The sequence below is a fragment of the Falco punctatus genome (genome assembly GCF_963210335.1).
Source record: "Falco punctatus genome assembly, chromosome: 6".
In the NCBI taxonomy this organism is placed as follows: Eukaryota; Metazoa; Chordata; class Aves; order Falconiformes; family Falconidae; genus Falco; species Falco punctatus.
The window spans coordinates 12,607,000-12,633,272 of NC_137585.1; the positions used below are offsets into that span (position 1 = coordinate 12,607,000).

The 26,273-nt window shown below is 45.5% G+C and overlaps 3 protein-coding genes across 15 annotated transcripts in view; 2 read left to right on the forward strand and 1 right to left on the reverse strand.

Moving 5' to 3' along the window:
* DUSP16 (dual specificity phosphatase 16) overlaps positions 1–4,515 on the forward strand; it is an 87,463-nt gene extending 82,948 nt beyond the window's left edge. For all 12 annotated transcript variants that reach the window (XM_080392412.1, XM_080392418.1, XM_080392414.1 and 9 more), the window contains one exon: positions 328–4,515. In XM_080392412.1, the coding sequence (XP_080248538.1) occupies positions 328–1,504 (1,177 nt within the window). In that variant the 3' untranslated portion in view covers positions 1,505–4,515. The remainder of the gene's footprint in view (positions 1–327) is intronic.
* The window catches only part of MANSC1 (MANSC domain containing 1), a 342,189-nt gene that overhangs the window by 230,015 nt on the left and 85,901 nt on the right, over positions 1–26,273 (forward strand). The window lies entirely within an intron of this gene.
* BORCS5 (BLOC-1 related complex subunit 5) overlaps positions 8,747–26,273 on the reverse strand; it is a 77,739-nt gene continuing 60,212 nt past the window's right edge. For both annotated transcript variants that reach the window (XM_080392459.1, XM_080392460.1), the window contains exon 4: positions 8,747–12,880. In XM_080392459.1, the coding sequence (XP_080248585.1) occupies positions 12,650–12,880 (231 nt within the window). In that variant the 3' untranslated portion in view covers positions 8,747–12,649. The remainder of the gene's footprint in view (positions 12,881–26,273) is intronic.

Consider the following 26,273-nt stretch of genomic DNA (forward strand, 5'->3'; position numbering starts at 1 on the left):
GGTGAAGTAAAATAAGGGAAATGATTCACTCAAACCTTGTTGTTGACATTTAAAAAGCAGTTTAAAAAAAAAAAAAAGCTTACTTTTCTCCTTTTTTAAGCCACCTTTAAGTAAGCCATAGAGAGGATGGTGAGTATCCAGCATTATCTTGCTTAAAATCTGGCTTTTTTAAACTCCATCCTCAAGTTACTTGTGCTTGATTGAACCTCAGTCCAAGCATCCCAGTAAGTTAAGAACAGGCTGTTAACACTCACAGCTATCACTCTAGGGTTATCTCAGGTCTGAGCAGCAGACAATTCATTCTCGGTTTGTTTGTCCCCTTTCCAGATTTGTGAAAGAAAAAAGGCCAACCATTTCTCCCAACTTCAACTTCCTGGGCCAGCTTTTGGACTTTGAGAAAAAGATCAAGAACCAGAGCGGTCAGCCTGGACATATTAGTAAGCTGAAACTTCTGCATCTGGAAAAAAGCAGCGAGCACATGCTGGTCCCAGAAGGTGGGCAGAGCAGCCTCTCCGCTAACCAGCTCTGCATTACCGCTACCTCCGAGATCGTGGAACAGAAGCCGGTGGACTGCGGCAGCACATCGTGCGGGCACTTGTCCCCTCTGGAAGACGGCCCGCTGGTACAGGGCCTGAACGGACTGCACGTCTCCCTAGATAAGGTGGAAGACAGCAACCGCCTGAAGCGCTCCTTTTCTTTGGACATTAAATCCGTATCCTACTCGGCAAGTAGCAACTGTGTGACGGCATCGGTTCAGGGCTTTGCCTCCTCTGAAGACACCCTGGAATACTACAAACACACGGCTGCTTTAGAGGGCAGCAGCAAGTTGTGTCAGTTCTCCCCTGTCCAGGAGGTCTCGGAGCAGACCCCAGAAACCAGCCCTGACAAAGAGGAAGCAAACCCTCCCAAGAAACCCCAGAACCCCTGGCAGCTGGACAGCCAGAGCAAATGGCAACACCTGGGGAGAGCCAGTGGCAGCGCCACCACGCAGCGGTCGCTTCTGTATCCCCTTCACCGGAGCGGGAGCATGGAAGACAACTACCGCACGAACTTCTTGTTCGGTCTCTCCACCAGCCAGCAGCATTTGGCAAAGTCTGCTGCTGGGCTGGGCCTCAAAGGCTGGCACTCAGACATCTTGGCTCCTCAGACATCGGCTACGTCCCTTACCAACAGCTGGTATTTTGCAGCCGAGTCCTCGCATTTCTACTCTGCCTCCGCCATCTATGGGAACAGCACGGCTTACTCTGCCTACAGCTGCAGTCAGCTGCCCACGGGCTGCGACCAAGCCTGTGCTGTGCGCAGGAGGGCAAAGCAGGGGGATCGAGGTGACTCCAGGCGAAGCTGGCACGAGGAAAGCTCTTTTGAAAAGCAGTTTAAGCGCAGAAGCTGCCAGATGGAGTTTGGGGAGAGCATCATGTCAGACAACAGATCCAGAGAAGAACTGGGCAAAGTGGGCAGTCAGTCGAGCTTTTCAGGCAGCATGGAAATCATTGAAGTATCTTGAGGGGCAGAGGCTTGCGTGACCGTATCAGAGTCGCTTCCTGCTCCAGACCACTCCCCCAGCGCTTGAGAGGTCCCTGTAAATCTGAAAAGAACAAACTTTGTGCAAAAAGGTGCGGGTGGGGGAGGGGAGAAATGTGAGGCTTCAGTGTGAACGCAGAGACTAGATTAGTATGGCAAAGGAATGGCAAGTGAGCATCTGCCCAAGGAGACCAAGTGTGCCGCTGGGTTATTCTCCTTCCCTTCCCTGGAGAAGGGCAGAACATTTCAAAGATCTTTCCCTGACAGAGGAAGCAATTACATGCAGTGGATGGCAGAACCTTTCAGTGGTTTTTAAAAAGGAAGGAGCTCTCTTGCTATCAAACCCTTTCTCTGGTTCCACTGAAACATGCCCCTACCATCAAAGCTAGTTTTGTTCTCCCCTCCTTATGCCCCACATCTTCACCAGTGCACCTTAGCCCTGACACTGAGCCAACCTCTGGAGGGAGAGACCTTTTGCCTGTAAGAGAGGAGACCGGGAGCGATTCCAAAGGATGTAGGGACTGGTTACAGCAAGGCTGGTCTGAACACACAGTTCAGACAAATGTAAATACTGGTGTAACTATTGTTCTAATGGATAGGCTTTAGGTGATTTGCTAGAGAGCTGCTTCAGAGAAAAAAAAAAACAAAAACCCAGTACCTCAAAAATATAAAAAGTAAACTAGGGCTTTATGGCTGCCAGATGTCGGTAGTCAGTTCGTAAGCAATGTGAACAAGTAATGACTGGCCACATTTGATTTTTTAATTTTTTTTTTAAAGCTGTCTACGCACAAGTGTTTCAGTTGGCTCAGCAGCAGTTCTTGAAAAAGACAAATGAACCATACTTAGAACTGTTTCCTTCAGTCTTCTGAAACATAAAATAAGCAGTATTTGTATTTTTGATATTAAGCTGGCTTCTGGGAGAGGGGCAGTGGCTTTGGCTTCTAGGCTATCATGGAGCGGTTAACACTTAGGGTGATGGGCAAGAGAAGCGGCTAGTACAGTACCACAACATCCTTCTCTTGCCAATTGACAGTTCAATAGATGGCTGTTGAAGGCTTTTTGGTTTTGTTTTTAAAGCTAAAAATATGTCAGGATGGCCTTTTTTCCCTAACCAAGCAGTACCATATTCTTCATATATTCTTCATATATGGTTCCAGTCACGTGTGGTGGGGGGCAATTCAACCGGTTGGTTTTTTTCCATCCCAACATAGATGGGGACTTGGAAAGAGAAGCTTTTCCTTAGTTTTTCTGACTTAATCTGAGAAAAAGTAGTCTGGCTGGCCGCCCAAGGAAAACAGGAGGGGACCACCAGCATCCCATCTCATGGTGTGGTGTGAAAGAAAGGGGATTTGAGAAAAGACAGCTTTAATGGGAAGCCTGCTCACCTCCTGCGCTTGTGGCTCCAAAGGAAGCTGATCCTGGTCTTTGTCCTCTGTCCCAGTGTAGGGTCTTGGCTTCCCAGCACACTGATGCATGACTTGGCTCCAGGCGCTTCTAGCCGTGCTGCTGCTGGCCACTACCGTGTTTTCACCCTCACCACCCTGGGGAACACGCCAGCTCGAGGAGGTGTCGCTTCCCGGCTGCCAGCAAGGTTGTTTCATGAGAGATGAGGCACAGCCCTTCTTGTGGTGTTTTTGACAGTGACCCAGCTGCTTCCCCTCCAGCCTGCCATCCCTGTGGTACCTTGGCTGCGCTGCTCAGATTGTTTTATGTGCACACATTGCTGCAAGAGATGGTGCCAGAGGCACAGCATAAAGCTTCACTCACCCTTCCTGCTCCAGCGGGAGTCGCACACATGTTATCTTAAGTCTTTCCAGCACCCCTCAGAACATGTGTATCGGGGGAACTATATTATTTTGTCCCCTTTCAGTGCAGGCAGCTGAAAATTGTAAATCGCATGTAACAAATACTTACTCCTGGCCAACAGCTTTAAAAAAAATTTGTTAGTGGCAAACTGAAGCCCTAATTCAAGTCAGCAGCTTGAGTTATGTTTTGTTTTTTTACTGTAAGTTTAGCTAGTTTTTGACTCAAATCTCAGGTTTTACTATACTGAAAAGTGGAGATGATTTTGTCATTGTTTGTTTTGTGGCTAGGATATAACTTTTAATATCCTACAGCGGACTGTTGGAAAAGAGCACTGAAAGCTACAGCATTCATTAACTTGATCCTAAAAAGTGCAAAAGGCACAGAGGGGCAGCACCAGGAGAAACTGAACCCGGAGTCTGTGTTTGTGCCGTGTGCGTGAGACACTAGAAGAAGGGGTGGTCCGGGCAAGGGAAAGCATGTCAGGTCTTGGCTATTCGTTAGAACATACTGCCGCTTGTCTCTGTTTACATATCAAGTGAAAGCAATGACATTACAACTGTTTTCATGATATATACATACTCTGTGTGTGTGTATAAACGCCTATGTACACAGTTTAGCAGTGCTCCTCTCAGCCAGATTTCAGTAAAAGCTCGTGTCTTTGATTTGAATTATCAGTTAACACAAATCAATCCTGAGAGGCAAAAACAATCTACCTGTCTTTTGTGCTCCTTCACACGTGTGTTCTCCCCTTCTCTCTATACGTACCAATATGTATGTTTGGGTTTCGTTCGGTTAATCGCCTTCTGAGGAACTGAAATCTGGTCGTCTGGCTCCTCGTGATTTCCAATACGCTACAGTCACTGAATGAATCAAAGCTGGAGGCTCGGTACTGTTAGGGGACGGGTTCCTGTAGCCTTAAAGCCATGTCCTGCGCAGGGTGGTGCCCTGTCTCCTATCCGAACTAGTGTCCTGTACCTGAACAATGCTGGAAATGGTTTGTAGAAGTTTGGGAAGTGGAGGATGCGAGGGGGGGAAACGTGTATATGTTCAGTATGAATATAATGTTCTTTGGTGTATGGCAAGCTGTTTAAGTGGTTCAGAGAGTGAGTTTCTCATCTTGTTGTGTCATGAGCATTACCTGTATGTTATGATGAAATAAAATCAGAAATGGTACCTGTTTATATAGAACGGCTGGGAAGAAGCCTGTGTGCCTCTGGCTGTGGAGTGTGCGTGACCTGCTCCTGAGCAGCCAGGCCTAGCAGGGAGCTTGTCCTCAGGGTACACACCCTTCCCCGTGCCTGCGTGCCTCTTAACGGGTAACACAGACTGCTTGTGGCAAACAGCAGTGATTTTACAGCACTGGTAACAGCTTAGGCCTCTTACCTGTTCCTGTTTACCCCCCCTCTTCTGCTCCCTCGAACCCCAACAGTGGCACTCCTCTGCATTAACATCTTACAGCAACTGACACTGCTGTGAGTAAACTGTTCCCCAGGCAGCTGTGCCAGTCTTCCTGAAGCAAGTATTTCAAATCGAGTAAGTTACCTAGAATGAACCCCATGGCTTTTTTCTTGCCTCCCATATTTCTTGTTTGAAGAATAATTTAATTACTTGTTTAAATACTTGCTTTGACTGATTCTGCCAGTCCTGAAGCATTCAGAGCAACTTCTGATTGCTGAGGGAGGGGTATGCCCCTCATTGCTCCTTCAGAAAGTAGCTTATACAAATGTAGCATATATTAAAATGTAATCCTGTGGTGGAATATGGCTGCTGTGGTTATATCCTTAAGATGGTAAAGTCTACGAGTTTGTGTAACAGCACCTTCAAACTCAGGTGCAGTAACAAAACTTTGGGTTTGGGGTTTTTTTTTTGAAGAGAATTTCAAAGCATAATCCCAGAAAGGGAAATGCAGAATACTCTCTAGAAGACATCATGCCATCAGCCAGAGCACAAGTAACAACCACCTGCATGAGCTTCTGTGCTTACTTTGTACAAATAAAACATACCAGCGGTTACAGACAGCTGGCATCCATTGCACGGTAAAGCAAGAACCATGCACAATACTAGACCTAAACGGCATCACCTTAGAATCATGGAATTGTTTAAATTGGAAAAGACCTTGGAGATCAAGTCCAACCATTAACCCAGGACAGCCAAGTCCATCACAAAACCATGTTGCTAAGCGCCACAGCTAATTATAAACACCCCCAGGGATGGTGATTCCACCACCTCCTTGGGCAGCCTGTTCCAATGTTTCAGCACCCTTTCAGTGAAGAAATGTTTCCTAATATCCAATCTCAACCTCCCCTGGCATAACTTGAGGCCGTTTCCTCTTCCTCTGTCACTAGTTATCTGGGAGGAGACCCACCCCCACCTGCCTACACCTGTTTGTTAGCCTACAAAACGGGTTGACTCGACAATCTTCTAAGATGTACCTGCCCTAGCTTCCCTCACCCTACTCCAAAGTCTGCTTCTGTGAGCCAGTAGGTCAGACTAGCTCTGTTTGTTCCCCCAAGTTTTGTTTTTTGAAGCCTGCACTTTAGTTTTCACCCCTCCTCCTTTTGCCTTCTTCACAGGGCTTGCTCTGCTCTTGTTCCCCCTGTCCCTCCACTCTTGCCACACCAGCAGACAGCTCTGCGAGAAGAGAGTCTAACTCCATCTCCAGTCAAAACTGAAGAGACAACTGAAATGTTTCTCGTGCATGTCATCAACGTTTAATTTTCATTTCACTGACTGCCATTACAGGGGAGGTCACTAGGCCCTTGATGTAACCATCAGTTACATTCCCCGAGTGAAATGGACTGAAAACAGGGCAAACCTCCCCCCAGCAGGGATCAGGTAGCCCTATTTTTGAGAGGGCTGGGGGAGGGCGGGTAAGAGAGAGAGAAGAAACATGTAATGATGCAAACTGCTGGTTCTACTAACTGTATGTTCATCAGCTAACTGCTCATTACGCTTTCACTCACAGCACAAATTATAAACCGATTTCTGCCAGAAAGCAGTGATACCGAACACCCAAAACGGTGGCCTGGCACTTCTCCGAGGGACAGCACTGGAGCCCTAATAAGGTTGTCACTGCCACGTTTTATATCTGAAAATACTGAGATTCAGCCAAACTCACCTACCTAGACTTTTTAGTTAGATAGCCATATCCTGAGACTAAACACCTAGCCTACCTCTATTTATTCTTAAAAGTTTCTGAGAAAAGCAGAGCTATTCCAGTACTTTTAGACATTATAATACAATACCACTGTTATATTATACACACAAAACCACAACTGGGGATTCAGGTAGAAGGACAGTGTTCACAATATTTAGCTTAGCCTAGCACCAGCTCTCCCTTTGAACCATGCCTACAGAGAACGTTTCGGCCCTCGGGCCCAAACAGTTGCTCTGAGGCAAACTGAAGTGTTTCTGCAGTGAAGCTTCAGCTAAACCTGCACTTTGAGAATATTAATGAGAGCCACCATAAATAGAAAAGGGAGCTATTCCTAGCATTCTGCGACACCCAGCCCTCTGGGAAGGGGCTGCTTTCCTAGCATATAAAAGGCTGTAAAACACTTCTAGAGCCTCGGCCTGTTGGAAGGGATTGCTCGCTTTGGGATATGGTTTTCAGCTGCTGTTTACAGGGACCCTCACCAAGCTCCACCACCATACAAAGCCAAAGTGTCATATCGTACAGGCAACAATCAGCCTGGGGCATCAGATCACATTAAAAAAAACCTAAGAAACAAACACCACCACCACCACCACCACCACCACCCACAAATTTGCCCCTCTCTTTGTTCAGCACCCCCTGGGCAGCAGGTGAGAGTCCATCACTGCTCTGCTTTCCCAGTGCCAGCAGAGAAGTGTTCTGCCACAGGTACATTCACTTACTGATTTTCTACGTTTACCAGAACAACCTGCTTCCTGCAGGAAACGCCTCCATCTTGGGATCTTCTCGAAGCCGGACTTCCCTAAGATCACCAGGTTTCCAGGAGATGCTCATGGCGTTACAGCAGGCTCCTGCCACCTCCCATGGAAGGAAACATGCACTGCGCAGCCGTCATAAGGTACTTCGCAGATTACAGGGGTGTTAATGCCTCTCCATGACCAGCTTGCCAAAACTGGGGCAGAGAAGCCCTTTTGCAAGGACAGTTGTAAGCTGTGCTTGGAAGTTCTCTCTAACCCTTCTCTTCATGGAGTAGCTGTTCACATACCCAGCGTTCTGACAAAACCTACAGCCATCCTCGTTTATTTCTGGTTGTGTTACAGTAGGTCATCATATTTCACTACCTTCACAGCTTCCCTACGAGGCCAAAGCTCACTCTCCATCTGTTAAAATACAAAGCTTTTAAAAAGACAAAAAGGGTTATTTTAGGCAGCTGACTGTCCTTTGAACGCTCCTCTCCCATGCCTTAGAAGGATTAGCTCTGTAATGCTGCATGCGTGCTGAGCACACCCATCACAACCTCAGTCCTACCCTGGCTTTGGGGACCACTGGGTGAAAGCTGTTCTCCTGTGTCACCTCGCTGCGCATCTGGCTGTCCCGTGCAGTCTCACACTGCCAAGCAGTTAAAACTGAACGGTGGCAGCTGAAAGCAAGCCAACAGCCTCCAGAGAAGTACCACAGACCAGCTGAAAAGAGGCTGAACTTTGCCCAAAAGTGCATCTGTCCCATTCAGTGAGGTGTGCAGAATTGGCAGGAGTCGATGAGCAGCCAGCAGGGCAGGGGCCACCCTGAAAGCCAGCCTGCCCAAGGATGCCCAGCTCTAGTTCCTTCTACGATCCAGCAAAGAACTGATGTAAAGCATCTGTCAGGACACAGTCTCTTTTTTGACAGGGACATAAGTGTGTGTGTGGGAGGAAAGGAATAGGAAATACTTTGCTGCTCATGTTCAGCGTTCCCACTGAACCTTAGGAAAGCCGCTGGGTGCACACAAGGTGCAAGTGTCCTAACAAAACAGGCAGTGTCTCACACCACAAGTGCTTTGCACAAGGAAGCTTCAAGTCTTACACAAGTGTCCTGAGTCCATCAATCCCAGACCCTCCTCTTTACCTTCAGTATGCTACCAGCACATAGAAGGCAGGCAGCCAGCTGAACTACGGTCTCACCTCACTGCTGGCAAGTCACAAGCATTGCTGCACACATCATTTATTTAAACAGGACATCAGTGCCAACCAGAATTGGGAAAGCACCAAAAATAACCCCAAAATTAATTTTCATTCCAGGACATATGTTTCCTTACAGTCCCAAGGCAGAGGCAGTCCCGGGCAGCCGAAACTGGCCATCTCCGTGGCACAAAGTGGGTCCTGTGTACAAAGCAGTAAAGCTAAGAAATGACCTTTCGCATGTGTAGTGTCCATAGACTTCAGAGCGAGAAGCGATGCACTGTAAATGGATATTAAGCAAGGCAATCGGAGAAACAACACACTTGGAAAAGAGCGGTACCAAACGTTTTAATGCTGGAGCTGTGGAACACGTGGCATGTAGGGAGCTGAAGTAGAGCAAGTCTGCAAACAGGATAACCACCCATAAACCAAAGAACGCTCAGCCACAAGGCTGGTAATCAAAATACACCCTGGCAGCTCAGGAATGGGAGGGACATTACAACAGTACTTCTGGAAACCACTGGCACGCAGACCGAGAGAGAGGGGCTGGCTCATGCAATGATTGGGCCTGTGAAAACGTGTATTTCTACTCTTTCTGTGTAAAAGCTTAGAGGAGGGGAAAACACACTTTAAATATTTAAATATATTTAAATATATTTAGTTTTAAATACATATATTTAAAAAAACGCCAAAATCTCTTTTCTGTCCCCTTCACCAGATCTTCACAGAAATTGCCCTACAGAGGTTGGCACTTTAGCACCCTGTCAATGCATTAAATTACAAAAAACAATGGAAACAACAAAGCAAACCTCTTCTTCCCGTGTAGTACACGGAGTGGTGTAGGATACAACGAGCACCAGTGGCAGCACAAAGAGGGGGTCACAACAGCAAAGTCAGGGTGTGAAGCAGAGCAGCTCAGGCCAGTGGGGAACCACAGACCCAGAGACCCCAGCTTTTCAGGAGATTGCGTATCAAGAAGCTTAGCCTATACCCCAGACCACACACCACCTCAGAAAGCAGAAAAGAGCAGAAATGTTTGTTTTCAGTGGAGCACACATAATTATTTTCTGTTCATAGCACTAACTTCGTGGTAGAAGTAACAGCTAGCACATTTGGGAGAGATACCTGAGGCCTTCTCCAACAGTGTTTGCCTTGGAAAAGGAAATTCATTAGCAGAAAGGTAATTCCAGTCACATCTCAAGTCTCCTGCTAAACAGTGTGAAAGTGAGTGAAGCAACAGTCTCACCTTGAGCATCACCTGCATCCGAGACGAAGCTGAAAGCAGGGTACAGAGCAAAGCGAACAAGGAGCAGCCAAGCAACAAACAGCAGCTCAGGACGATGAGGCAGGAGACGTCTTTCCCTCAAGCGAGAGGGCCAGACTTACAGTTAATGAAGCCAGTGACAATGTTTTATTTAAAACTGTAAACCATTGTTTGAGAACAGTTAGAGGGTGCACTACCTTACAGTACCCAAGACAAGAGATGATCACCTGTGGAATGAAGGTGATGACCTGTGTGCTTTGGAAAAGGTCAGCCTTTGCGTTTTGGCTCTGATTTCTTTCTAGTTAAGCTATTCTGTTTTTCACAACCTACCCTTCCTGCTCAGAAAGGCCCAGCAGCACATCCACAAACTCAAAGGCCCGTGTCTGTAGGAACAAGCACTTTCGCCCGTTATCAGCCCAGTGCCTAGGTGTTTTACCACAACCGAGGGAGGAACGGATTTGTAGCCCTCGCTCTGCAGCCTTCAGACAGGAATACTACTCGCTTACCCTCATTAGCACTGCAAGAAGCGATGCTTTGATCTGATACTTAATAGCCTAAGGCCAAATGTCTACAAGCTTTACAGGAGAGAGCATCTGCAGCCTAGCCCCTGCCTCAAGATCCAGCATCGGGATCTTCCCACCAGTATAGGCTTCCAGCACACCAGGGTGTGGGATATCCATGATCCTGTCTGGCAGACAGATGAATGTTGCACATTCTAAACTTCCAGACAGCATCATCTGGACGAAGAGGACAAAAACGCCTGCGGCCGCTATTTAAAGCTGCTGAATATTTTGGCGTGTCTGACGGCGGGAGGCAGAGACATATTCCATGATGGACAATGAGGACCCTCACGGGCACAGCCATGACAGGCAAGTTTTCATGGGTTGTTAAGTCTCATGTAAGCTTTTAACAAACAAGTTAAAATACTGCAGGACACGAGGAAGGACAGACACCTGTCGTTCTATCCTGTGCAACAGCATATGCCTATGTATATACAGCTATGGAACAACTCTGCGGTGGAAGCAGCAGACAACGATGCCCACTCTGCTGTCTTTTCTAGAAAATCTCCTGCCGAGTTCCTCGCCCTCCCTGAAGCAGATGGCCCTTCCCAGGCCATCATTTTGAGTGGCTTCATTTCTATGTGACTCTGCTTTCTGACCGTGCTCAGTGGGCCCTGGGGTCAAACTGCTGCCATGGTTCAGGTACGCACCCAGCCTGGCTGCACTCTGCATCACAAACATTCACTGCAGGCCACACGGCCCTTGGGAATGCAACAAGAGAACGGCCCGTTGCTTCCTGCCACTAGGCAATAATTAATACTGTCAAAAACGTACTGCACTCTTATTCCCAATGCTCAGAGACAATCTTTTGCTGATTAAGTGCTCTTAAATACTAAGAGGTATCGAAGCAAGTCACCTTTGGCATGTCACTTAGCCTTGTGCTGGCCTGGAAGATGGGTTGTCGCTGTCTCAAAAAGGACTGTCCTCACTGCTGGCACTGCACTCCTGACATACAACAGTCCTTGGGGTTCACGGGCACACTTCAGCCTCCTCACCAGCAACAGCATCCTGGGACTAACGTGACACACACAAACCTACCTTTGACCCAGCAAACCAATGGCTCCTCACTTCTGGTTTCGTGCTCTTTCTGCTGCAGACAAGAGCTGCCACGCAATGGCAACACAGGCTGTTAAACGCTATTTCTAGATCTGTAAATATTTTTACAGCAGCATGTAAAATACACCCCTGTTTTATACAGGGAGAAACCAAAGCTCGGAGAGGTGCTGCAAATTGCCTGCAGCTAGCAGACCAGTGGCAGACTTGGCAACCAACTCGTCTCCTACGGGCCAGCCCAGCACCCTGGTGGCGTGGACACGCTGCCTGCCTTCCAGCAGGACCCTCCACCTGGGAGAAGGCAAGAACGTCCTGTTGCCTTTGGAGCAGCTCGCTGAGCGCGGTCCCAAAGGGCCCTGTGGTTTCAGTCGTTAAACACCGTGCTCAGGCAAGCTCTTGGCATGCTGGCAGCTAAACCAATGCAAAGACCCAAAGGACCTCATGTCTCTTCCCTCCAACTCCATACACCTGAAGGTGAAGAAACAACTGCATCCCTCTGGCAGAAAAGACAGCACCAAGATAACTGGAGTGTCCCAACAAAAGTCAAAAAAGACACCTCGTGTCCAGCTTCGGGATGTAAAGTGAGCAGGTCGGTGCCGGTGCCTGTCAGAATCACTGTGCAAGGTAAGGGACACAAAATGGCACCAGCTGGGACACGGGGACATTGTTAGGGCAACGGGGAGAGGAATGCTAAGGCTTGCTTAACATTAACAGACATACGTATCCTTTACAGCCTCATAAATTAGGGAGCTCGTAAAAACAGGAGCCTCAAGGAGGACATGCCAAAACCCTGCCATGCAAACCATGTTAATTATGATAATAGGCAGATTTTAATAAGCCAGTTCCTGGCTCCCACACTTTCACCTATAAAACACACATATTTCCAAGGCAAGGGGATCTCAGAAATACCTGCCAGCCATCTAATCGCCTAAACCCCAGTGGCACAAAAACCATGTTAGAGGGTTTGTCACAACCCATATCCCTTTGAATTTTTCTCTTTAAAAAAAAATAATAATCAGATGAAAAATAACTCCTCCTCTGTAAACTCCAATCCAGTCACAGCAATGAAACAAATGTCTCGGCACAGATGGTGGTAGTGGTAAAGGAGACAGGAGGGCAAGAGGAGGGAGATGAAAGAACGGTAAATCATCTTCTCCAGACGACGGGACTGGGGAGCTCCTGGATTCCTGGCTGTGCAGTTCTGGCAGCTGACACTGCTCTTCCTCCAGTGCCCTGGCAGAGAGTCAGGCAGCACTGCTGCCTGCTTCAAACATCTGCCAGGCCAGCCTGTTGGAAGCGCATCTGTGCTGAACTCTGGAGCGTGGAAGGTGAGGAGGGGAGCCGGCTGGATCAGCTATGACTTTAGCTCCCGGTCGGGTTTCATGCTGAAGGGCTCCAGCCTCTCGCTCTCCGGCAGCATGCTGTTCAGCCGCTCCATCAGCGGGATCGTCTGGTCGATGCCCATCTGTATACGGCGGAGGATGGCAGACATCTCATTGACCTTCTGGATCTGCTCTGCATACCTGGCATACTTCTTCTGGCGCTCCTGCATGAAGCTATAAAGGTTTTCCACAGAGAGGTCCATCTGTTTAAAAACAACAAGCAGAGCAAGATGCATTAGGCCAACTGTTACCACAGGCCTTTCAGCACACTGTCTTTCCTAAAAGCGACTGAGAAGCACCTTAGATGGCCCACTGGAGATACCAGCCAGGTACAAAGGAGCTGCTCTGTAGGTACGTAACCAATCTGCCATGAAATGGGATAATTTATAGCTGTATACCAGGGAGGACACATGACCACCTCAGTTCTACACCCAAATACTGAGTATTTGATCAGAAAATTCTTGATTTTTACAGGGTTGAAAGCAAATAGGCACCGCCAAGGATTTCCTAATAAACCATACACATATCCTCCAAGTTATCCAAACCCAGGGAACTCGTGGCCTCTGCCTACACCTGTTGTATATTTTCAGTGGAGATCATTCACTTGCCAGTGCTAATTTCATCAGCTTAGCCACGTTACTCTGTGACTAAGCCGTGTCTATTATGACCATCACCGTCTGGAAAACTTCTGCCTTGAGAGAGACCCACAATGGATTGCTACTGTCCCTAACTTCCCCGAATCCTAAAAATAAGTGTTATGAGTGACCCCAGGAGGGACATTAAGTAAATCAGCCATGCAATTAAACACGGTAAGTACCCAAACACATCTCGAGCATGACGACAATGACAGGAACTGCAGCGCTATTCCTGCCATTGAGTGATGAAGACAGCCTTTATAATTCACAGCCCAACTTTCTCTTCAGCCAGACCTGCGCACCCCAGGCGGGATTCAGCCGATAGCTGCTAGTGCTAGATACACATCAGCCAAGCTAAGACAGTTCAAGCTGCTTCATCCATTGTAAGACACGCTGTCTATCCAGAGAGCTCGGGAACAGATCTGTTCCAAGCCCTCAAGCGCACACCTGAACCTCGGTTGCTTCGGCTCGCTGCAGCTGTGCTCGACAGCCACAGTTACTGCAGTGCACTGGCTCTTTGAACGGGTACGGCTGAGCCGTGGGCACACATCCTGCAGCCACGCTCTGCCCTTGTGGGAGGCAGTCCCCTCGGCTGGGGCTTGGTGCACACCAACAGCGGCTGCCAAGTGAAGGGCAGGAGGACGCATGCCGGCCAGTTTTAGACCACTGCTGTCTCTTACCGCCATTTTTCCAAACCTCTCCCACCTAATTACCCTCAGAGGAAGGAGGTCACTGCTCGTGATTAGTCAGCTCAGGGAATTGGTGCTGAGAACTCCAGGTCTACCAGAAAGCACAGGTTTAATCAACACCCCTCACTGTGTCACAGAACCAACCCATTCGGTGGAGGACAGCAACTATACCTGCCACCAGGGACAACACAAATTTATTGGTGCAGTGCTAAAAAAAACACAACTGTGCTGACCAGATCACGACAGCAAGAGTAATCCTCACCCAGTACAGCCCGTGGCTGTAGGGAAGAGCCTGCAGCAAGGGGAGGATTGAGTAGAAATAGTGCAAAACTGGCAGGGGCATCCCTCCCTGAGGAGGGAAGTCCCACCAGACAGAGAACTACTGTCCCACTGGTGGCAGTAGGGTTTGACACTGGGGGAAAAACTGGGGCAGATGTGTTTGCTGACAGATGTCCCTTTCAAGCCCTGGGGAAGAGGTCAAGTCCAAAATAGTCGGACAAGAAAATCCTTTATTGAGAAACCTAAATCACAAACAGTATTGAAAACAAACACACAAGACTCTGCTGAACTGTCATGGGGAATAGGAAGCGTTTTTTTCCCCCCTATCACCTTCATCAGAGCTGGATAGAGTACCAATTAACCTTTTATGTTGTCTGTACTTTCTAGTGGTCTCAATCTGAATTCTTCCTCTTTGCTGCTGTGCTTTCCTGTGAATTCCTCTCTCCACGCTTTCATGCACGGGACAAAATAAAAACCAGCAGAGCAGGAAACTCCAAATAGAGTGGAAACAATTTAAGCCTACACAGGGGTTTCTATTAAAACCCCAGCTTAATTTAGTAGCTTGGCGCTAGCTCTGTAAATTGGAGTGTGTAAAAAGCAGACCACCACCAGGTCTGCGTGGATGGAAGTAAATTCAATCCAGCGCCTAAAAACATCCTACCTAATGAGAGACAGTGGCGTGGAGTGGCAGCCAGTCGGAAACCTGCCAAAAGCCAGCATGCCTCATTAAACTGCGCAGCACAGGGACCCAGGCAGAAACCTCCTCTGGTGCTGAGGTTCTCCTCAACAGGCAGGTTCTCCACGTGGCCTCACAGTGGTACGCAAGAGGCAAAGCTCACATATACCAAGCTCTGGAAAAAACAAACAAAACAAAACAAAACAAACCACCAAGAAAAAAAACACCCCAAAGGCCCCCTTTTCTCTCCATTCCAATAATTTCCATCTGTTGACTTTTAGGATCCTTGTGTAAATACCAGTTATGTCCACTTACTGGAGGGGAACCTGGGGAGAAGCTGACCCGCAAAAGGAAGAAGAAATGCAGTGTGGCCTTCCAAGCTCTTTGCTACTTTTGGACACATTCACAATGGCTATAAAAAAAGCTGCCTCACAAATAAGAGAAAGGGTGGAAGTGAGCGTTTCCTATGGTTTCTCTACACCTAGCATTCCAGTTTGCCTGCTGCAGGAGGCCACAGCAGCTGCACGGCCAGCAACACAGCAAGGAGGGCTGAAGCCGAGCAACTGTGAGGAAAGGTCAATTTTCACTCAGACTGAACCTGGTCTTTTTAACTTGGAAAAAAAAAGAAAAAAAAAAAAGAAAGAGCTATGTGTTAACTCCTGTATATAAATGCCAATGCCTCTTTGCAGCTTTTCTTGAAGCAGGCCTAAATACACACTTACATCCTTCCTGCCTCCCCCCGCTCCAAGCAACCTCCTCCAGTGCCAGACCTTGTGCTTTTACCTCTCCTGGCAGGCAGTCCCATTCCTCTGGCACTCACGTGGAGCCTTCAGTGGCAGGACTCAGAGGTCAGCCCTACAGAGCCACCAGAGAGACTAAAACTGTCCTTTCGGAATCTGCAGTGAACACGGAATGCCCATGAGAATCTGCTTAATTCCCAACTACTTAATTCCATACAGTAGCAATAAAAAGCATCTGGAGAAGGGGAGCTTAGGCAGAGTCTGCTCCCCTTGCCTGCAGCCAAGGCAGTCTGTGATTTTCAAGACACTCCCCAGGGTCAGATGAGTGAATTTGCCTTCTCTGAGCAGTTCCCAGCAATTCACACCTCAATAACACGAGGCCCTGCCACATTCTCTTCTGGAAAACACTCAGGTCTCAACCTTCTTGCCCATCCCTGGCTGAGAAGCTCTCTGGGAAAGCCCAGAGAGACACCGCAGAGCCAGCAGCACTCCCACTGCCCCACGACCATCTGAAAGTGTTTATCTGAGCCACTGTTTCTGCTCTGCTTGCTTCGAGCTTCCTACCGTGCCAGGCTACTACAGCTGCGGGCAACTGCCCCATCGGCAGGTCACCACCCCATACCCACAAGCCACAACAGATGTAAAGGTGTGCTGCCACCAGGCCCTTGATGACTCCACCACCACTGAGGCTTCACCACCTCCTATTTCTCCTTCAAACTCCACCACTGAGTAAGCTGTCATCATCCTCAGCTTACAGGTACAGAAGAGTTTGGAGAGTTAGAAGACTGGACCTGAAGCCTGTTCAGAAGCAACAGAACAAAAGCAGAGGAACAGAGCCCAGCATGCAACGTCGGGGTCCTAGCTCTTGTCAAAGCAAGAGGTTCTGCCCAGCCTGGTCTTTGAGGAAAAAAGATGTGTTCTCAGTCAAGGGGTGAAAGGTCCCAATGCACATCTTATTTCTTCCAAAAAAGAATTCCTCCTGTTAAAGCAGCAAACCTGAGGCTGGGCATGTCCACAGTAGAGGACAGGATTCTTTCCCCTTCCTACATTGAAAAGGACACTAGAGTTTTTTCAGTTTTTCTTTTATGAGTATAGTATCATACAAGCAGACAAGCCTAAAACTCACCTTCCAGCACAATGTACTTTTTTTGTACAGCCAGTGACGTTCAGAATTTGGGTCTGTGTCTGCTTCAAAGCTCACGACTCCTCCATGGATCAGAAGCAGCAGGACACTAATTTATGCCTCAGCTTCACATTTTAAACATGAAATGACATCTACTGAGCTTTTCTTTCTTCAAATGAAAACAGATTCATAATTACTTCCAACAACAGTGCAAGATGGGTATTCCCCCACTTAAAAGGGCCCCAGCACAGCCCCTCCTGCTGCACCATTCACATTGTCAACCAGTAAGCGCTTGCAGCCTCTCCTCTACATTATACAGGCTTATTTGTAACACCACATTGATGGAACACAAAAACAATTGAGGGTACTTTCAGACATCTTACACACCACAAATTCTTGCATTCATTTTAAAATTCTTCTTGGCCCACACTGCCAAGAAGAATAAAGACATTAATTTAGCCCATAAAAAGACTGAGGTCAGCACTGGACACTGCCCAGTTCTTTTCAAGAGTCCATGCTGAAAACAAACCAGTACCCTATGTATACCTCTTACCTGGCATGGTGTTATGATGCCTCTGTTATGGACATGTAAATGTCCTGAGCTCTTGGAAACAGAGGTCACATCTTGTTAGTTCAATGACTGAGAATGAAAATTGTAGCTAGACACATTTCCCCTTGTTGCAGAACAAGCAAACGCAATCAGAAGTTCATTAAACTTGGAATCAGGTTTCTAGAGAGGCTGACATCCATAACAAAACAAATATATCTCGTAAGAGGATGCTGTGTCATTCCAGCTTCTCCACTCCCTTCTTAAAATGCCAGTGAGCCAAGCAGTTTTGTTCCCCCCCACTCAGCAACAGCCTTCAAGAGCTCACATAGACACCCACTTGTCCTGTGTCCCTCTGCCCTAATGATTTGCTGCCAGCTCCCATCCTCTATGGCTGCCACTCAAAAAACACAGCAGTTAAGGTGCAATCCTTATTCCAGAAAGTTCACTTGCTAGAACTGTGCTCCGAGCACAAGTGGCCTCTGCCTTCACGTTGTCAGGTGCCTGGCTGGAGTTAAATGAACTCCTTCCTACAGCTGCACAAAAACCACATCAGAAAGTGACAGGCGGTAACATGACTGCATGCAATATTAGTCACGATGTGCTGGTGTGAAAATACTTTTCAATCAACACACTTAAAACTGAAGACAGCTCCTCTTTCTGTACTGCTTGAAAAGAAATGTGCTCAGTGAATGGCTTTTTTTTTTTTTTTCCTCTTCCCCTCTCTCTTTGATAATGTCACGCAAAGTTAGCACAATAGATCGTGATGACTTCCTGATGATGGGAACATCCTCTGTTTCTCCCACTCATTCCACACACTTTGTAACTGATAAGCTTACCGGGTAGCAAAAACAAGAGTCACCCAGCCAAGGATCCCACGTCCCTCTCTTCAGCATCTGTCATGTACCCTTCCTCTAACGCCACTGCCAGGTAAACAATTTTAATTTGTGTTTAAGTTTTGCTTTTCATATCCAAGACTGAATCCCATGCCAAAATATTCCTTTTACTCCCTCTGTAATTTGTCATTGCTGGAAAGAATTGCCAAGGGTCATTCTGTCTAAGCATCGCACAGATCACAGTCAAGTTAGAGAACGAAGAGTAACCATTTTAACTGGCTCTAACACAGAAATTTAGTAACATTAATATCAATAAGTACATCAGGGCCTTTACTTCAAAAGACCTACAGCTAAATCCATACGTGGTCCCTTAGAGCTATAGTAGATACCTGGTAGTATAAGATAGGCCGCTGCACCTGCAACATCAAGACTTAACTACTTTGGGAGGCCTTGGGTTGCACAAAAGAATTCAGAATCCAGAAGAATAAGAGGGTTCGTTCTTGAAATTAGCTTTTCCACCTTCACGTAAATCTTTTCCTGCATATTGTGTTATTGGAGAGGATACGTTTGCTGCTGCCACACAGTCTGACCTCTTGCAGCCCACGTTTCCCTCGCAGCTCCAGCTCGAGCCTTCCCTGCTTGAGAGCTACCAGCATCCCTCTGCCAACTGGCAGTCCCCCAAGCTTAAGTTATGACTGCTATCACTAACTGTTGCTAAAAAAAGAGTCCTAAAGCTGCAATTAAAACAATACCTAACTCTCGCCCAGCACTAATGAACCAGTCGACCTCCAAGCACTTGAAAAAGCGGGGACCCACTTCACAGAGGTGGGAGAAGATAGACAGCTAAGCCCAACAACCAGCAGCCATCTGGAATCTGGTGCTGTAGATGCTATAGCCCGCTCTCCAGCTTGGACACATCTCGTATCACAGTCTTGTTCTACTGGACTTTATTTACTTATATTCCCCTCAACACCACAGCTACTTATCATCTTTCTCTCTCAAAACAGCTAAACCATAACATAAGCAAGTGAAACTCAGGGCACAGTTTCACATTACACAAAAGCCAACGCAACCTCAGGCTGCAAAGCAGCAGTCCCACCCTCCTCCTCCAAATTAGCTGCATGATCACGGGCTCAGTTCTGCATCTACGTCAGTGGGGGAGAAGAAAACAAGTTTGGTCTTCCTGGGTTCCCCCTTCTTCAGTGGTTTGGTCTTCTGCCCCATCAGCTTGTTGGACTGACCTGTCAGTCTGACAGTCCCAGAAGAGGCACGACCACCATGCAAAGAGAAGCACCATCTCTCCCCACTGCACATGTTCCTGGACCCTAACCCGGTGTTTGCTGCGGTTGTGTCAGACTTTTAAATGCACAAGAAGACCCTAGGCAGGGGTGTGTGTGATGATTAACTGATTTTATCAGTAAGTTTTCTAAACTGTCATCAAGAAAACTTTATAGCAACTTCTACTTCATTGACTTCAACTAGTAAGAGCAGTTTTTTGGAGCTTTCAATTGCTGCTTTCGTAGAACAATCTACATCCATCTAAAAAGTAATCTCTAAAATTTATCATGACTAAGAAATGTTGTGTTACAGTCAAAGTATTAGAAATGCTTCTGTACCTTTCCTAAATGATAAAGTTTACGAAAAATAAATAACAAAACCACACCCAGACAATACATAGGATTAATGAGCCTGTGTGTGCAACATCCTCACAAAACCTCTCTTTTGTGGAGTACAACTCCACAGAAATTAAGAAGAAACTCCTAGCCTGTCTTTAATTAGCTGTTCCTGGAGGAAGAAAAATCTGTATCTGTTACAGAGTGATCTGTTGCCTAAATGATAACTTGCACAAGTCTTATTTCAGCTACCTAAGAATTTGCTACAAAACACAGCCTTCAATTCCCTCATTTCCTGATACACTGCTGCCATATTATTCATTCAGAACACTCCTATATCCAGCCAGAGCTTGAATATTATAGGACAACAGAACCTGCAAATGTTCTTTATTTAATCATAAATTTCAGTTCTGTGCTTTCAACATGCCAGAATGATTAGCTTTAAGCCAGTTGGTTTTCCTATCAAAAATAAGATTTTGAAAACGGATGGCCACTAACATTAATGCGATATTTCTGAGAACACACCAACGTTCTCAATTCAGACTAAAAATATGTTATCTAAAATAGCCAGCATCATTACATTTGCAAGGCATCTGATCTAATGATACTATTTTCAGCTTCACACTTGGGACCTGACAGCTATAGGTCTTCTCTTCCAGATGCTCTACAGAAAGTCTTTCAAAATTTTTCAAAAGGGGATGCCATCTTTGCCACATGCCAGTCAGGGTTTGATACACTAGAAGAAAGCATTTTCTAGGAGAGAAGACTAATTGCGAAGAAAAAGCTCTTAAATCTGTTCTCAGGGAATGCAAAGGAGCTGAGTTTTAACCATTTCCTATAGTCTGTGAAGAGGCAAAAGGATTATCTAGGAGTCTCGCTTCTTTTTGTCTGGGCAATTGCAGACAGATGGGTTCAAGCACCCTGCCACAATTACACAGGCAGTCCAGCACATCTAGTTGCGCCAGACCTACCTCTCATGTGCTGTGCAGATGGTACACGTGCAAGAAGGCTGAAGCGTGAGACACACCCAGCAGTCAAGAGTCAGGGATTTCTGGACATCTGACAGCCCACATGAAGCTTTTGCCCTTTCCCAGACAGCCATAGTTCTCCTATGAAAATCCAAATCAACTTCTCACCAGGGAAACTCAAAAAGTACGTCAGCTCTAACAATATTATCTATTGATAATTTGAAAAAATTCTGAAAGATCTTTTTAAAGCTCTACATAAGCTCTTTCACGTTCAAACAGAATGCTAAATGAGCCAAGTACATCCCAGCGATGATTAGAAGGGGAGGATCTACTCCTTCATTCCCAGAAGAGCTACTTTCAAGGCGGACTCCACCATGCTTCCACAGTGCTGAAGTTCAAATGTCCCAGCACTTTTCAGGAGGTCCCAACATCTGGTAGTAAGTCTCCAGCTTCACAAAAGCCTCAATGAAATCTTGAGCACGGTACGTACTTTCTATAGCAAGCTCTTCGGAGGCTATAGACTATTGTTAAAAATACAGTAACAAGTGTACATACCACCACCAATGATCCTGACAGAAGTTCAGTGAGTGAGTAGTGGAAACTTTAATCCACTCTAAACATTCATTTTTATCATATTGAGCCGCAATACCTTCAAGTTGCACAGAAGGCTGAATATTTCTCTCTCCTCATTTATGTCTACAAATGGATCTTTAGAACAAACTGATCAAAAGAGAGAAGGCATTTGAAAATTTACACTATGACCTGGCAGAAAAATTCAAAATGGAAAAGTAAATAGTTCATCTTCAGTTCTCATGTAGCTTAGGTCAGGCATAATCAAGAATTAAATTCTATGGACTGGATTAAGCAAATGGAAAGGCTATGACTCCAGAATCCTTTCTGACCTTAAAAACTCTGATCAATTCCTTGCCATATACTGCTGTAATGTTGATTTGTTTTAGAACAACTATCTGAGCACCTTTTTCAGCTGAAATTAATCTGACTTGGGTTATCTTTTAGATAGTTTTCCAGTACCAGCAATTGCTCTTCAAATACCTCACTTTCTCTTCTGGTAAAAAAAAAAAAAAATCATACTTTTTGTCCACTACACCACAGTTTGGCACAGTTCATACACCTGATTACAGGGTGTTCTACCATACTATAATTCAGCATTTTATCCAGGCTTCCAGAGGTAGATGACACATCCAGTCAGGAACAACGCCCACACAAATTAATTACTAGTAAATTATATGTTTCATACCTCTAGAGCAGTGTTGAAATAATAGCTAATAATGTTCTCATACAGAAACATTCATGCCCCAATGGTACAGAAACATTAAGGAAACCCTGCCCTTCATAAAAAGCAAGACTGACAGATTACTTGCACTAAGGCTTTGTAATACTTTCAACACAAAGTCATCTCTGCAGAGATGACATCTGATTGTTATCGAAATGCTAATTATACGGCTGCTAACAGAAGGTCAACCCCACTCCCCCAGCCTACCACCTTTGCATCTTTTAAGTCATCAATGCAACTCCAAATATTTGCAAATAATACTGGTTAATCTATCTAAAACGAACATCAAACTGCTGAACAGCTTTCAGCTAACATTCCTGACACCTCCTCCACCCCAACTCTAAGGGGTAAACACCTTGAAAATTTCAACTCAACATTGAAATAGGAGGCAACCGTTAAGAACAAAAGTCTGTAAAATGACTTTTTTTGTATCAACACAACCCAGCAGGGAGGGAGAAGACCATTCACAATCTACATTAACCCCAGACATATTTAGAAAGAGAAATCGTACCATTTTTGGTCTTCACTTGACTAAGTCAAACAAGTAAAGTTTTTCCAGGTTCCTCCCCAAGGTTCTCCACTCTCCAGGCATCCTTACAGCCCTTCGGTTGTACTACACACTCACCTCCCTTGAACACAATGAGAACTGCACAGAGCGTGTCAGACAAGATCCCCTCTCAGCCTTGTGCAACACAATTCAGTATGTTCCTGTTTCTTGTGGGACTACCTTGTGTCACACAATCCAGGGGGATGCTTGCTTTGTACCTCAGATCTGTTTCATGCCCAAATTCAGTATCAAGTCTGCTAACCCTGGAATGGACTTCAATACTACTTTCCTATTAGAAGATACTGAAGATCTACAATACTGGGGGGAGGGGGAGTTGGTTACTGCTGTTTGGGGTTTTTTTCCACCTGTAGAAAACAAGGCTAGAAAAAGAAACCAAATGTCTTAGTTTATTCAAGCTGTGAGAAGAAAATTAATTCCATTCCTTCTGGCACCTAATACTCATAAACTCCATGCACTAATCCTTATGAAAGCATTAATATAAGGCTTAGCATACTAGACTTCTGATCTTCAGCGTTAGTCTCTTAAACACCTAAATTCTATAGTAATGCAAACCCTTCTGACTGCTAGGTGCTTGTTTATTTTTCTGGTCTTCCTTGGAAATTTGGTGGTGGAAAGGATTACAATTTAGACCTTTTTTCAAAATGTGATATGAAACCAAAGCACAGGAGAAGGGAACATGTTTGGACTGATTTCACGTATATTCTAGGAGCAAGGGACTGGTCTTTTTTATGGCACCAAATGAAGCAGTGCATGTTAACGCAACAGATTTCAGGCCATCACAAGGGCAAGCAATCTTTCCTCTTCCTTAATAACTGCTAGATCACATCATAAAGTTCATGTACAACAGAGCACTGGCCATCTGCCTCAGGCATACACAGCAAGACATCAATGCTATGTATTAACAGTAACAATTGTGAAACTTTTCAAAAGCATTTTCCCATTTTGATGCTGACTTGTTAAGACATCATCCCACCACTTGAGAATTCAAGCTACTTGCATGTCAGGCTGGAGAAAAATGAGCAAGATAACTAAAAGACATGAATGTACCTTCCAGTTTAACAACGCTGCATGTGTATTTCTGCATGATGGTGCCTGCTGAGTTAAGATTCCAGTCTTTATACATAACACTTCATCACAGAAGAGAGAAGAAATAAAGAGCCTGATAGATTGCCACAGTCCTCATCAATCTCCTAATTCCAAGAGGCCAAAGACTATATTTAAGGTACCGATTACTTCACAGAACACTACGTTCCCTAGCTTTTCTGAAAAACATGGCAGTGTGGCATTAAACTCCTTAAAAATACAAGTGGGATTTCAACACAGGTTCTTCCTCGTTTCAGAAATACTACATTCCAAGGAATTCTCAGGCCTTTTTCTCTGGATTTGGGGCATTGCTAATTTAAATCTGTGAACCAAAAGGTTCAATTTTGCTTGCAAGTTAACACGGACTCATCTGGAAAGTCTTTAAATGCTGAGTCAAAACTAAGCGCATCTCTCTTTTTCCTTTTGCCAGCCTTGGTTTAACAGGCTTACTTTTGATCCTCTGAGCCCTTCCTTTCAACGGAACGAAAGGTAAGTTAGTGGTCTGATCCATATGAGCACATGGACCTTGAAGCAAAGCCCTGAAGTTGAAGAATCACTTTGGACTTGGTAAGGCCATTCATGTTTTGCTGGCCTAATTCAGTTTAGTCAGAAGGTGCATCATTCTCATGACTGAGTCTTGAATGTCTGCTGAAAACAAGTTTCAGAAACTCAGTTTTGGTATCACCTACAGGGAAACCATAAGTAACAGGAATGGCAACAAACGTCTTGCTCAGCAGAGTACTCAACTGAACAAAACCAAAGATCAAGCAAAAACCACCTCCACAGAACTTCCCCCTTAACTCCATTCTCTGAAGGGACACTGGGACACTGTGACTGGAGCATGGCGAATCCCAACCACTCCAAATCTTTCTGCTCAGAGAGAGACAGGGCTAAGAAAAGCGACTGTGGTGCATCACACAGTAGAAACGAAGTGTGCTTGCAGCAGATACACACCCTGAGCCCTGGTTAATGGGTGCAATTGGATGCACTGCATCAAACCAGTCCCCAGCCAGGCAATGTCCTTCCAAGGTTTCTGGCCCAGGATTCATTCATTCCTGGTGATGGAACAGCTTCCTGCACTTAGACTTTTCCCTTTACCACCACCTTCAAGGTACTTTGCCCTTTTATCTCCACCAGGGAATGTCAAACCTTTACAATGTGTTGCTACCCCTGCCAGCCCTCTCTCTTCTAATGAGAGGGGTTCAAAGCCACAGCCTCTACCATAGCAAACCCACCCTTCCCTCAGGGTGGAACAAACCCGTGTTGATGACCTCTGCAGGCCACATTCCCCAGCACATTTTGCCACTAGGTAACAGGTCTCTTTGATAAAATAAATCTCAATGTCATGGAAACAACGTAGTTGTGATAAAGGTCAAAAAACCACAAGACATTCACAAAAAATAAACTGAAATTCCTAAATCCCCAAATTACTGGGCATGTTTTACATCACACGTGGTGACAGGAATGGCTGAATCACAATTTATGAGTCTTAAATGCATGGGATAAGCTAAAATGTGCTTGTATATAAAGCTTGTGTTTAAAAGCGCTTTTCTTGTTAGTCTGTCAAATGCACTAAACTTGCTGCTTACAGAAAATAATGATTTAACTCCTATGCATAATTTTAAACAGCTGAAAGATATTGGGAGACGCTATGCGGTGTATGTGTGGCTTCAAATGTTATTTACTTGCCAAATAGTAAGGGATTTATTTCTAGACATCTTAACTACATACTAGAGAAGCCCATTACAATTACTTTCTGCAGCAAGCTGGTAAAGAAAGAACACAAAACAAACAAATAAAAAAAGAAAACCATACACATCTTCTGGAATATTTGTTCAAAATAATGAGCTATTCCCATAGCGGAATTTACAGGTATGAAAAAAGCCATGTACTGTAATTTGCTATATAGCAAACCAATTACTGGTATTAATGCCTGCCTGGACAAAAGTTGTTTAACTATTAAGAACAGTTAAGAACACAAAATTAATGTTTGTTATGTCTGAACATATTGGGGGGGCTTCCCCCATAGGCGTGCACCAGCTTAGACTGAGGTATTTTCAATTTCATTTTGTATTGTAAAAAGTGTTCGGTTTTCAAAACTATTGTCTGGAGTTCCTACAGCATAAAAGCTACCGGTAACATTGCATCGATGTTTGTTTTTAAGGCAAAGCATAGGAGTCCTTCCAATAATCCACTTTCAAATACATTTTAAGCAGTCTGTCTAGGAATGACATTTGCCTTTTGAGTAGCACATCCCTTTTGCCAGTATTGGAAGTCTAATAAGAAATGCTGAAGATCTTTTCATTCAAAGCTTCTTTGAAAGGAGCTTAGATGGCTTTCAGCTTCCCTTTTGCTTTCACAGAAAGAAGCTAGGCCTAAATTTTCAAGTGTGACTAGAAATTCTTGGATACTCAGCTTCAGACATTTTGAAAAATGCGATTTTTGAAAGCTTAGCACCTTGTACATGAAAAATAATCTTTAAGGCACTGAAACCAGAAAATTTTGGAAGCACACAAAATCAGGGGTGCTTTCTGAAAATTTAGCT